The sequence below is a fragment of the Salvelinus sp. IW2-2015 genome, linkage group LG4q.1:29 (assembly GCF_002910315.2).
Source record: "Salvelinus sp. IW2-2015 linkage group LG4q.1:29, ASM291031v2, whole genome shotgun sequence".
Taxonomy (NCBI): Eukaryota; Metazoa; Chordata; class Actinopteri; order Salmoniformes; family Salmonidae; genus Salvelinus; species Salvelinus sp. IW2-2015.
Window position 1 is genome coordinate 9,506,126 of NC_036842.1, and position 14,490 is coordinate 9,520,615.

Sequence of the window (14,490 nt, forward strand, 5' to 3'; positions counted from 1 at the left end):
AGCCACTAGTTGCCCAGGGACAGCCCCCCTCTCACGCATGCAATGGGTAATTAGCTGGCATTCCTGCCTGTTCCTTTAAAATGGGACGACCTTCCAGATGCGTCTCTGGTCGGAGCACTGGTCTCCTTGAGCTACCTTTGATGATTCCATTAAGACTCTCTCTCCTCTCTCGCTCACCAACTTCCATCTGTCCCACCACACTCGGTGTGTGTGTGTGCGTGTGTACACATCTCTGAATGTGTTGTAATGTCTGTGGTTCTCGATGATTTGCAACTTTGACCTGACCTAGTGAATGTTTGTAACATTGCAGCACACAGACACATGAAACATGCTCACTTTTCCCTCCCTGGACAGCTTACCATTCAACTACATTGGCCTATCCAAGTTAGACTTAGCAGTGCATCTTCCAAAAAAGAGAAATTGCCATGTAGCTTTACCAATCCTGGGCTCTGGGCAACAACATACTATTGCAGAGCTGACAGTCTGTACAACGGTTGCTCTTCTGTTGAATCATTCTGACGAATTGTGAGCCTTTGACATTCTGGTTTGGTTTAAGGAATAAGTACATTCCTGCATGTCTGTAAGGGCTTTGAATCTGCACTATTTCAGCAAATAAGGTAGACATTGAAAACTCAAAACCAGTTCATCAAAATAAAGATTGCCAACTTAAAATTCCATGGTAAATAATCCATTCAGAGAAGAAAACTGGAATTTACAAAGGGCTGAGAGGTTGCTGGAAGACAGAATAAAGAGGTGGCTGGATGGTTTAGTGGCAGAACTATGCGATTCACGTAATCTGAGTCTTATTTCAAACATGTTCAGATGAGTCAATGATTGACACAAGAGTAAATTGATGGGTGAATATCAGGAAAGTGCTGAAACAATATACTTAAATAATGATTTTTAAAGAATAGGGGAAAACTGTGACCCCTAGAGCCATGCCTCAGTTTCCCCTTGTCCGCAGCGAATTTGGTAAGAGTCACCACATAGACTGCTAGCTTTCCTTATTTGAATTTTGAGTAGAAACAGTACTTAAAGGCCCAATGCAGCCGATTTTATATCAATATCAAATCATTTCTGGGTAACAATTAAGTACCTTACTGTAATTGATTTCCATAAAAAATGGCAAAATTTGCTTTTTAGCAAAAAACTATTTCTCAAGCAAGTATTTTGCTAGGACTGTCTGGGAGTGGTCTGAGTGTGGAGGGGAAAACTGAAAACGAGGTGTTAATGGCAGAGAGTTTTCAAACTCTATTTGTTGTTGGTGCATTAATAAATGTACCGCATGGAAGGTCCTGTGTAGATTGTATTTTCAACCAGCAACTATCAGGAAATAACAAATCCATTTTTTCCCATTTTTTTCACACTTTTACAGTGTTAGTTTCATCAGGTGTTGTACTATATAATATAAAACACAGGTAAAACTGAGTTTTGACTGCACTGGGCCTAAACAGCCTTGCAGGAAGTCAAACCATTTATTGGGGTTCATGTGTGGCGATATAAATGAGAGGTTCAGCTGAGTTTAGCTGTCACAAGTTGTCAAGGCCCCTGTGTGAACATTTATCCACTGCAAAACAACGCAAATACAAGTATTAACTCCTACACTTAACTCCTACACTTTTTTGGGGTATCTGTACTCTACTTTTTATATTTTTGACAACTTTTACTTTTACTTCACTACATTCATAAAGCAAATATTGTAAAAGTACTCGTTACATTTTGAATGCTTAGCAGGACAGGAAAATTGTCAAATTCACCCACTTATCAAGATAACACGTGGTCATCCCTACTGCTTCTGGTCTGGTGGACTCACTAAACACAAATTCATCTTTTGTAAATATTGTCTGAGAGTTGCAGTATGCCCCTGGCTATCCGTACATTTTTTAAACAAGAAAATTGTGCCGTCTGCTTTGCTTAATATAAGGGATTTGAAATTATTTACACTTTTACTTTTGATACTTTAACTATATTTTTGCAATTATATTTACATTTACTTCTACTTGAGTAACTTTCTATTAAGGTATCTTTTACTTTACTCAAGTATGACAATTTGGTATCATAATTTTCTACCACTGCACCACATACTCTCTCTCTCTCTCTTTCTCTCTCTCTCTCTCTCTCTCTCTCTCTCTCTCTCTCTCTCTCTCTCGCTCTCTCTCTCGCTCTCTGTTTTTCTCTGACTGCAGCTTGTTAGAGACAGACAGGACAAAATTATAGTGGGGAGACAGTGGTGTTCTCCTTTAAACCAACCCTGCCACAAATGACCCTCTCTTTAAGTAATGGGGTCAAAGGTTAGTCATACATCTGGACATCCATACCTCCATGTTGAACTCTAAATAGGGCAAACGAGGGGGCAGAAACAATAAGATGCTTGAGAGACAAATCTAGGCTTCCCTGGACAACCTTCTTGTTCAAGAGGGGTTAGTTGAAGATGAGCGAATGATAAATTCTTAAGTTTGTAAAGAACTGGCTTGCCTTCAATCATTGAGGTTCAATTTCACTATGAATCATAACTTTCACACTTTAAACAAAACCGATTTGTACAGTAGGCCTTCACAAATCTATGTGAATGCACAACCTGTTTAAACAGCTCCAACTTCCCCTTTGATAAGGGAGATACTGCTGGAAAGGTCTAAAGGCAGAAAGTGTCGACACAAGTCTAACAACCCGGGGGTGTAGGGGGTGTAGGGGGTGTAGGGGTGGGTGTCCTGTGCCAGCGGTGTCTGCTTTTAATGACTTCCTGTTGGATGAGGCTGCAGCCTCTTCCATAGATGGAGGTATTATGGGGATAATAATAATAATAATAATACATACCATTTAGCAAATGCTTTTATCCAAATCCATTTACAGTCATGCATGCACCCATTTCCATATGGGTGGTCCGGCGGAAATCAAACCCACACTCCGCCGGACTCTACCAACTGCTGTTATACTGTTATGCTACGTAACATAGACTGTTCGTACTACCATTTTCACAAGCAATGCAAAAAGAACAAGCAATGCAACAACAACAAAAAGCAATGCAACAAAAAAGAACTCCTGTGTACTAATTTATCCTGAAACTTTGAAGGCCTAGATTCAAATAATCCCTAAACATGTTGCTTCTAATTATAAGTGTAAAAGGACAGGACGTAGCAGTCAATTAGACACGTCCCGCATATTCTCTAAACCCCTGGCCAAACAATTATTTATGAATCAGAAAAGAGAAAGGCTATGAAGATGTTAGGGTCAAATAGATTTTTTAAAGCACTGACACTAACCTTTTGTACATCTACACAATCCTCATAACTCACTTTTATTGCCTGTGTGGTTAAGATTTCCCACGAGAACCACACATGGGCACTATAACCACAGAGAGGAGGAGAACACTCAAGAGAGAGTGCCATCCATGTGGTGCAGACGGGTGCAGTTACAACATACATTTACACATTTCACATCATGGTTTCTTGCTATCCTCTCATAAACACATTATAAAGACACACACAACCACACTCTTGCTAGGAGAAACACAAACCAGTGAGAAAACACACAGCCTTGCGTTCCAACACCACCATCAGGCTCACGATGAAGCATGTAAGAGCCAAAAACTATAACTATGGGCTGAGAAAAAGGGCAACATAAACACATAACTATTAGGAGCAATAATATTTCTACAACATCCACTCGCCCCTTTTGATTGTTCATCACCAACCAGTCATATTAGTCCATTGCCATAGGTACCACTAGTCTATAGCCAATTTCTTAGCTCCTTTGCAACGACGTGGTTCTACTGCTGAGCCATGGAACACCAGAGCCCCCATCCTCCATTTATGGTCTTGTGGAACCATAAAAGTACTAGGTTTACCTAGCCCTCCCATCCTCTATGCTACTAAGACCTCGTTTGAAGCACTTAAGAGGATTCCTGTTGTCAGAACCATTTCCTTTCACAAATCTTCGAAGAAATGATGATAGAAATGCTATAGAACCAGCCAGGACAGCAGAGGATAACAAACACTATTAGGTTGGATAGTTATAGGGCCACTTTCAGTCAGTCAAAGGAGCTTAGGATTCAGCCAAGTTTGACTTCATTGGATATGGATCTAGAGGTATCTGTATCAAATGTTGCAATATAAAATGAAACAGCACCTTGTCCAGGGTCCTTGTCTACATCAAGGAAAGGAGTGGACCATGACATGACAGAAGAAGTGCTGATACTACTTATTCACTGTGCTTGCTGTACACCAGCATCTCCTCCAGGGCTCAACACATCAACAATCTCCTAATGCACTAGAACTTGACAAAAACAAATGAGTTTGGCTTTAGAACAGCCCATTTTGTCAGGGATTGCCTGCAATGCTAATTCAGCAGCATCAGATTAGAGCGAGGGCTAAGTAGGGTGAGAGGAGGATAGATGGCTGCTGGCCTCACCCCTCTGTGTTGGACAGTCCACAAAGTCGGCAACATGATTGGAAAGAGTCGGACTCTGTGGAGCTCACGATCCAACCTGCAGTTGAACCCTAAACTGCCCTCAATCAAAACTGTCAGGGTCTAATGATGTTCATTAGCCGGACCCCCTTCTCCCCAGTATCCCCAAGTATATAACTGCAAACCACAGTCCACTGTGGATGAATTCAGTCGTCTATTAGAGAGTGCTTTTTTCGATTCCAGATTCTTTCATTGATAAGCAAAGTGAAGGGAGAGGGAAGGGAGAGTGGGGTCCAGATGCCAAATCAGAGAAAATCACGAAGAGAAAAAAAMCCACCAATCTGTTATAAACCGTTTCTTATTGGTCAGTGACATTCTAGATTAGAACAGAAAATAAATTGGACATGTTGCATAATTCAGTATGAAAATAAGCAGTTTGTTTGCTTGGTTCCCACATGCAGTGTCTTAATACTATAATACTCTAATACTGGAGAGTAACGTGCAGAAAAACAGTGTGACACTGTAGTACTGAGCAGATGGATTCTGAAAGGGAATCACACAATATGGGCTGGATTGGGTTTCAAACAGCACATAGATAGGTCTTTTGTAGAGGGCTGAGAGAGAGAGGGGCTGGGTAACACACCGGCCATGCTGCAGCACAGACCTGACCAACACAGCACACAAAGAGGCTCTAAGAGCACAGGTTTGTACTCCGACAGTGTAGCCTACCTACCTACGTATTTCTACAATGGTTATCATATCATTCTTCAAAAAGCTATGTTATCAGACTTCATTTTATTTAATTAGAAGATCTTTCGTTCATTCGCCTTCTGACTCCACCGTACGTAAACATCTAGCCTCTGTACATGGGCATATCAAAGCTGCAGAGGATAAAGACCCTAACAGGCTACAATTCTGTGGGCAGTGGAGGCCTGGCCAGGCAATGCCTACTGGTCATACACTATGTAATTAGAGACAAATTCACCATATTCTGCCACGCATCAGTCTACAATGACATCTGAGTTTACAGACAGACACACCTTCTCAATGTCTGCCTTGCCTCACAACGTATGACACATTTTCACGCATGCTGGAGACAATCCAAGTGAACATATTTCATAACAGCACGAAACTGGAGATAATGAAGTGAAGGTGTTCCCACACACTACAGTCTCTGTCCTGATGAGGAAGGTCTTCTAATATTTGGTTAATTTTAACCCAAAAATGAATTCCATGATGTTGCAGGATACTACCAGACTAAGAGGAGTTGACAGGCTAGATGAACATGTACTCAGCACCATTTTATTGCACATTTTTCAGCTGTCCCAGGGTTTATGACTGAACAAACTGCTGGGCAAGGACAAAAACAATCGCTACCCCAGCATCTCCCCCTTCACCACCAACAAATAGAAGTAACATTACCCAGCAGCTCTCTATCTTTCTGCTGCTCTGAGACATTTCAACGAGTCAACAAGTCTCCCTTTTAGGACCAAACCAGGAGACCTGAAATACCAGTCTGAAGTCTCACCTGTAGTTTCTGCAGTTTCCAAATACATCAACCAAGAGGTGTTTATCATCTTATCTTATGCCACATCTTTGACTTTTCACCGCAAGGTTTCAAGTCAGAGAGACAGAGAACAATACTGCAACCTGGTGGGCATTTTTTTTTTTGATTCATAGAAAATGTTTTGTGTTTAAAAGTGGCACGTGTCCAAGCTGTTTTGATCGATTCAGATGTATCACCCCTTGGTAGTTCTCTCACTTTGCCTCCAACAGGCCCAGGTCCTCTGCCTCCCCCCAGACATTCGTTCCTAGCCCTGTCTAGCTACACTTCAGATGGGACCGTATTTGGGCAGCATGGGATCTGAATTCCCTAAGAAGTGCTCTGTCCATCTGGTTTCAGAATTATTACCAGGCAGGCTTGTGCCTAAGGTCATTGTGGGAGCTAATGACAACCGCATTATATTCACATGTGGTGGGCTATTGGCGGGAACCACTCACATGCAGCATGCATTGGACACTCACCACAAAACACTACGCACTTCTCTTGTTTTCCTTTCTCTTTCTAACTGCCATCTTTCCATAAACAAGCAAGGTGCCCCTACAGCATATTGTAAAGTGGATTTCAAAAAATCTATGTATTACATTTCTGTCTAAATGTTTTGAAGCATTAAGGGTCATTTTAGGGTAGATCAAGCCTAGGTGTTATAGTCGCGACCTGATCTCAAACCTTGAACTTTTGGTGGTTATTGACACATCCGCTTCTGATGGTTAAACTCTGAGTGTGCTGAAGGCGAGAGGACGCTCTGCTACTTGAAATTCCTTCAGCCATGTCTTGCAGAGCCTCAGCGTCTGAGTGGCACTGTCTGAGAAGAGAAGCCACACATGGGCTCCACATGGCAAAGCCTTCTTTTATTAGGGCCAATGTGCGCACAGCGCACTGACGGGAAAGTGTACAACCAGCTTGGAGAGAGCGTGTGGCGGCCAGGTGCTACGAGCATTGGCTGGGGTGTCTGGGGTATCGCTCGCCGCGTAGTAATCTTTACGGTACCCAGGCAGGCAAGTGTAGTGATTAGAGCAGTATAACGATGAGCTGAGAGATATCATTCTAAGCAGGGGTGGGGATGGATACAAGCACTTTGATACAGATATTAATGTCAGCCCATGACAGACACAGCTATGCAACTGGGAAGTGATGAGGATGAAGAAAACCTCAAATGATGATAACACTATATTTGCCACTAGTAGCACTAGTTTTATTACATATAACATTGTAATAATAAACTATAATAAGTCACCAAAGAAAGCATATAGGGATCTGATCCCTAAGATATTTGCTCAGAGAGAAAAGGGTTATTCGGGCTATTTCTAATTGGTTCCAGTAGACGTGCTCTAAAGGAAAGTCCACTGAATTACTGAGGCAACAACCATGCTGCTTCCACTATCCAAGAACCTTCTGCTGCCCAGGCAGAGACACGAAACACAGGCTACACATCTATGCCCACTGATGCCCACCACAATACCAGGTAAGGTTCGTGTTATGTGTGGAGGCAGTGGAGCCAAATCTAAGGCAGGGAACCAGAGAGCAGTGCCATAATAATGGGGGAAAACCAAACTCTATGGGACTCACGTGAGAGGGATGAGAAAAGAGGCAAAACTCACAAAACATAAGCTGAGTGAGTGCATATTTTCTGGGGGTTACTTACTGTAGAGATCGTCTTTGTTTTTGGTGCCATTGACTTTGCCATTTTTATCAATCCTGAGAAAGAACTTCTGATAGGAGTAGAGTTTCCTCTTGCGCACGTCTCCTTGGAGATGGTTATAGCTGCGCACATGCCGCCCCACAACAGTGTCTGAAGAGGCGTTGGCAGCCCTGGACAAGCGCGCCACGGAGCGAGTGGCGACCCCAGGTGCAATCGGATGACACGTGGAGGGCAGTGGACAGAGCAGCAGGACGAGCAGCACTGAGAGGATGGACAGACGAATGCAGGACCAGGCGGCGGCACCCTTAGTCACTGTCCATATGCACATTGTACTGGAGCTGGGAGGACTGGAGAAAAGCTCACAGAAAGGACCATGCTGGATGGGGGAGAGGGAGAAGGGCTGAGAGCGGGAGATGGAACCCCCGGCGGATGACGACGACAACACTGCCGCTGCTCTTTCTGCTGCTTATTCCTCCCGTGTTCCAAAGGAATGTGTCAACATACATAACTCAAAACTGGGAAACCAGCACCTCTCGCCCTCTGCCGCTCACTCTCCTCGTACAATACTAATGAGAAGCTACCTCTACCACCTCTGGAGAGGATGAGATAAGGGGAGGTTTAGAAGAGGGGACGGGGAGACACCAAAAATGTTCAAAAAAATGAATAAATAAAACAAATCTCAAGATAAACACTACAGCTGTTTCTCATCAAAATGAAGAATCAACGGATGAGGGGAAAAAAGGAATCATGTAATCCTTGCTTTTCTTCTGGTCTCTTTGGATTTTCCTCTGAAGTTACTTGTCTGTATAATGGAGCCTCTTAGCTGGAGTGTCTCTTTCTTGGTGTGCTGTGCTCCTCTATGTGGGGGAAGTGAGAATGGGAGCGCTGGGTCTCTGTGTCCTGGTCCCTCTGAGCTAGAGTAGAGTGTGAGCTGGAGCTCTCCTTCTCCTTTCTCCGTCTCTCTGAGCTGAGTCCATTTGAGTGGAGTGGCTGCGTGCTGCTTCTCTTCTCTGAGTGCCTCTCTCTCTCTCTCCTGTTGGGATCCCTGTTGAAGAGTGCCTCTCCCTGTCTGTCTTGCTGCGCTGAGGTGACTGAGTCTTGCCCCTCTTCTCACCTTATTTATCTGACGCAATCCCCCCAGATGTAATCTCTTAGGATAATTGGCGGTCTATGAAAGCCAGTTGGCTTTGAAGATCTATGTGTGTGAGTTTTTTTTTAATGTTGCTTAGTTGCTTGTGTGTGTCTGTGTGTGTGAGGGTGAGTGTGCGTGTGTGTCAGATAGAGTAAGGGAGAGGTTGTTTTTCTCCCCTCCTATCCCTCTCTCTCTCTTTCTCTCCTCTACCCCTCCCTCTCACCCTGTTCCCTCCCCTTCTGAGTCCAAGTCCTACCAGTTGCTCAGAACAGGTTTGGAGTGAATTGTGGAAATTCTCTCTCCTCAACTTCTCTCCTCTCATTTTCTATTCCCATATCCCCCTCTCCCCCTATCTTGTGTATATTTTATATTCATATATTTTCCTGTCTTTCGCGGTCTTCCTTTTTCAGTGGTGGAAGTGTTGCCAGACAGGTTAGGTCTCTATTGACTTCAGTCTTGTCAATGCCACCTGGGTGCTTCTGACCATTGCTGGTATCCTCCTTAAAAGGTGAGGCTCGGAGTGTTGTCTTCATCTGTTTCCTTAGGGCCTCTTCTTCTTTTTAGAAATAGATATTTGCTGAGGAGTTTGCTTTTTATCCTTTCATCGTGAGTGGTATCAATACGACAGAGACGTACCCATAAAATACAGTCAGGTCCGTAATTATTGGCACCGTTGATAAAGATTATATTAGACTATAAAATAAATAACACAAATACTGAGCTGTATTGCATGTAAAAAAGAAAAGGGAAATGATATTATTCTATACTGATATAATAGCTCAGAGAGATATTTTGTTAAACAAGTAATAAAAAAAATCTCAAAAAGATAAGGGTGAAATTGATTGGCACCCGTGTGTTCAATACTCCAGCACCCTCCCATTGCGAGGATAGCAACACAGAGCCTTTTTCTAAAACGTTTTATGAGATTGGAGAACACATTGGGGAGAATGTTAGACCATTTCTCCATACATAATCTTTCCAGGTCCTTGATTTCCTTTGTCTGCACTGATGGACTGCTCTCTTCAATTCAATGGGGTTTAAGTCCGGAGACTGAGATGGCCATTGCAAAATGTTGATTTTGTGGTCAATTAATGACTCATTTGTGGATTTTTATGTGTGCTTGGGGTTATCGTCCTGCTGGAGATCCACTTGTGGCCAAATCTCAGCCTCCTGGCAAAGGCAACGTGGTTTTTGGCTAAAATGTCCTGGTACTTGGTAAAGTTTGTGATGCCGTTGACCTTAACAAGGGCCACAGGACCAGTGGAAACAAAATAGACCCATAACATAAAAGACGCACCACCATATTTTAAATTAGGTATGAGGTTCTTCTGTTTTACGACGCCAAACCCACCACTTGAGGCCAAAGAGCTCTATTTTCATGTCATCTGACCATAGCATCGCCTGGAGTTCGATTTGGGGCGGCAGCATAGCCTAGTGGTAAGAGCGTTGGACTAGTAACCGAAAGGTTGCAAGATCGAATCCCCGAGCTGACAAGGAACAAATCTGTTGTTCTGCTCCTGAACAAGGCAGTTAACCCACTGTTCCTAGGCTGTCATTGAAAATAAGAATTTGTTCTGAACTGACTTGCCTAGTAAAATAAATAAATATATTTTTTAAATCAACAGCATTCACACTTAGATTGGAACCAGTGCTATTATCAGATGACATGAAAATAGAGCTCTTTGGCGGCAGGTGGCCTAGAGGTTAGTTAGAAGGGCAAGCCAGCAACCGGAGTGCTGCCAGTTCAAATCCCAGGTCCGACAAAGGAATCTATCGGGAAGTGAGCTGGCAACCGGAGGGTTGCTGGTATCAAGTCCTAGATGCCATTGCCTGCTGTTGTGCCCTCGAGCAAGGAACTTAACCCCCCACAACAACAGCCCCCTGGGTTCCCAATGTGGCAGCCCCCCCCCCACCTTTCCAAAAACCTGTATATGTCCTATGCATACAGGTTGGACCTTGGGTGCAATTGACCGATGAAGTCATCTTCATCTTAATCTATGAAGGAACCGTCTAACAACCCTGCCAACGTGTTCTCAAATCTCATAAAACATTTTAGAAAAGGCTCAGTGTCGTTATCCCTGCAAGGGGAGGGTGCTAAAGTGTTGAAARCAGGGGTGCCAGTCATTTTGACCCCTGTCTTTTTTATATATTTCAGTGTTACTTTTTAAACAAAATCTCTTTCTCTGAGCAATTGTTTAAGTATAAATAATATCATTTTTTAAATGTTTGGGGCGTACAATACAGCTCAGTATTTGTATTATTTATTTTATTCAGTCTTTTTTGCTCATCTTTATCAAGGGTGACAATAATTATAGACCTGATCGTATTACAGATCAAAGAAACAACACTATAAAACATTTGCATTATTGATGCAGTATTGCTCCGATATTTAGAACTTGACCATGACTAGAATTAATGGAACATCCTGACAAATTACCACAAAACTAAGGTCTAACCAAGTCAGGCAAAGATGTGGACAAACAGACAACACGCTATACATTCAGTTATAACACAAGTGATTTACTAGGCTTTTAAAACCCAAAGTAGACCTTCCGTGTGTCAGTCAATTTCACCCTTCAAAGAATCTAGGTCTCATGTCTGGTTTGTTCGTTGTTTCATTTCCTTTTCACATTGTCAGACAAAAGCCATATCTCCGGTCCTTTCCCTCCTCTTTACCTACCTATCAAACATCTTGTGTTATGGTGGTCATGCTAAAGCCACCACAGCCAAAGAAGTGTCATGCATGTCTCTCAAGATCCTGACACTGCTCAGTAAGGAGTGAAACCTTTACTTGAAAGATACAGTTTTATTGTAAGACTCCAACTTTTGTCATCAATAAATGTGGCACTTTATTTCTGGTGGTTTTGGACTTCAGCCTTTTGACTTTATTCACCCACGGGGAATCTGGCTCAGGTCTTGCATGACTTCAGTACCTGCATCACCTGCATCACAGACCCTTCAGACTGTCTCTAACGTCCCAGAGACGACTGGAATCCCTACCACCCATCCGAGGCAGTGAGAGAGGCCAGACAAACCATGGGCTACAAGCAGGCACTCTGGGGAGGGGGATGGAGCGAGGGGCATGGGAGTGGGGATACCAGAGAGAGAGAGYACATCTGGTCTCGACAACACTGTGCTGAATTCATTGGTATACAATGGTAACACACCTCACTTTCACAAGCACATTTACACACTTGTTTGGTATAGAAGTAACACTTCTGGTCATACACACATGGTTAGGTTCTGGAAGTCAATGAGCTAGATATACATATGCTAATAACAAGATAGATAATATGGTCAGTTCTGATCATATTTTATGGAACCTCTCAGATGTTGTGGATTATTATTGAGCTATATGTAGGGAAAACGTGATAAAAAACAAACACAGAACTTCACTGAGTCCATCAAGTGAGATAAAAGTTTAAAAAACAGCAAAACAACATTATTCAACAAAAATTCCTCTGAATCCCATTTCTTACATGGTTGTTTGTCTAATCTGATTGTCATCTCACTAGAGAAGATGCCCCTCCCCCTCTTTCCCCACTGGTTGTTAGAGCTCCAACTACTTCTCTGGTAGTCTGCTGTCTGATCCCTTCTGGCCATGCCTTCCAGTTTCCAGTATGATAGCTCAGCACTTAATCTGGTGTTGTWCAAACAGCCTAATGTTATCATTCACTTCCCCTGTACTATACTCTGCTTCCTGTAAACCTGATGCAGGGAGGGACAAACAGAACCAGGGGAGACATTTTACATTTTAGACATTTAGCAGACACTCTTATCCAGAGCGACTTACAGTTAGTGCATTCATCTCAGTAATAGTAAGTACATTTTTCCTCAATAAAGTAGCTATCGGCAAGATCAGAGCTAGTAAGGGGGACCTACTGGAGAACAGAATATTGTTTTTCCACAAAGTGCAGCAGGTAGCCAAGTGTTGGGCCAGTAACCGGAAGGTTGCTGGGTTGAATCTCGAGCTGACAAGGTAAAACAAAGTTGTTCTGCTCCTGAGCAAGGCAGTTAACCCACTGTTCCCCGTGCACCGTGGATGTTGATTAAGGCAGTCCACCCGCACCTCTCTGATTCAGAGGGTTTGGGTTAAATGTGGAAGACACATTTCAGTTGGACAACTGACTAGKTRTCCCCCTTTCCCTACTGTATAAGTCAATCAAACTGATGCATGAATCACCCTGTCATGCATTTCAACAACTAACMTTAGTTTTTATCGAAAGCATTGTGTTGCATGTTTGAAGATCAGTAACCTGTTGCTCAGGTTCTTTGAATGTCATTGATTTCATCTGCATTGCTTCTCTGATACTCTTCTGTTGTGCAGCAATCCTAATCAAACTCAGATGTTGGGAAGGAGTTCTCCATGCGAAAAAAAMCCCACTTTGTCACACAAGAAAACAATTTGTTGGATGTTTTTGATGCACTGGATATCCGGTTTCCCCCCCAAGCTGCTTAGGGAAACCGTGGAAACAATCACAGGGGTAGATAAAGGGTAGCACTGTTAACACACTATTATCGGTCTCCTCTGATATTAGTCTACCTCTATGACTTTGGCCAGTGTTTTGTGTGAAGCACATCATTTAAAAACAAAACCTATGTAAATAATCTCACCATGTGAGTGTAATTTGAACCCGGTGTCCATATCATGTCAGCTAAGATGATTGTAGAGACCCACTACTTCATAGGGAATTGTGGCAACATCAACCCAAAAAACTGTGGCAACATCAACCCATCAACCCATGGTTGCGTCTCTCAAAAAGGGGTTAGATTTGAAAAAATGTTAGCACTGTTTGTTATTGTTAGCTGCCCCCATTTGAGATAGGAGAGCCTGAGAACTATACAACAGCACTACTAAACGCAATCCAATCTGTCCGCATAGATTTGAATCGCTAACTTACATGTATGAGTGTAGACTGTATCAGGATAAGAAGGGGTCTGAATCCATCTCTGTTACTTCAAAGAGGAGGGGGTGAAATTCTACCTCGTTTCCTGCAAGGATCAGGTCTTCCTGTGGGTCCTCTGTCAGGTGTTCCACTCTGGCTATAGAGATMATCTGTTTTAGTCAGTGCCACTTCATAAAACCGACCACTACTTCAGATGCAGACAGTGTCGAAGAAACAAAAGTTTATTTCKAATACAGGGGCAGGCAAACGACAGGTCAAAGGCAGACAGGGGTCAATAATCCAGAGAGGGTGCAAAGGGTCCAGAACGGCATGCAGTCTCAGGRTCAGGGCAGGCAGAACAGTCAAAACCGGGAAGRACTAGAAAACAGGAGCAAGAAACAGGCAGGAGCAGGGGAGAAAACACTGGTAGGTTTCACGAACAAAACGAACTGGCAACAGACAAACAGAGAACACAGGTATAAATACACAGGGGATAATGGGGGAAATGGGCAACACCTGCAGGGGGTGGAGACAAGCACAAAGACAGGTGAAACAGATCAGGGTCTGACAGTATCCCCACCTCTAGGGGCACCACCTGGCGTCCTACCTGGGCGCATATCTGGTTGACCGGGGTGCCGGCGTTGGAAATTCTCGATGAGGCCTGGGTCCAGGATGTCCCTGGCGGGGACCCAGCACCTCTCCTCCGGGCCATAACCCTCCCAGTCAACCAGGTACTGGAACCCCCTACCCCGAGGTCAAACAGGAGACAAAGGGCTGTGAGACATGGATTTGACACTGGACACATGAAAGGTGGGATGTGTACGAAGGGTAACAGGGCAACAGATGACGAACAGCAGAGGGGCTA

At 43.4% G+C, this 14,490-nt stretch overlaps 1 protein-coding gene across 1 annotated transcript in view; it reads right to left on the reverse strand.

Annotated features, from left to right (window-relative positions):
• fgf10a (fibroblast growth factor 10a) overlaps window positions 1-8,898 on the reverse strand; it is a 23,236-nt gene extending 14,338 nt beyond the window's left edge. The window contains exon 1 of the mRNA XM_023983624.2: window positions 7,611-8,898. Coding sequence (XP_023839392.1) covers window positions 7,611-7,935 — 325 coding nt within the window. The 5' untranslated portion in view covers window positions 7,936-8,898. The remainder of the gene's footprint in view (window positions 1-7,610) is intronic.
• Between the last annotated feature and the right edge of the window lie 5,592 nt (window positions 8,899-14,490).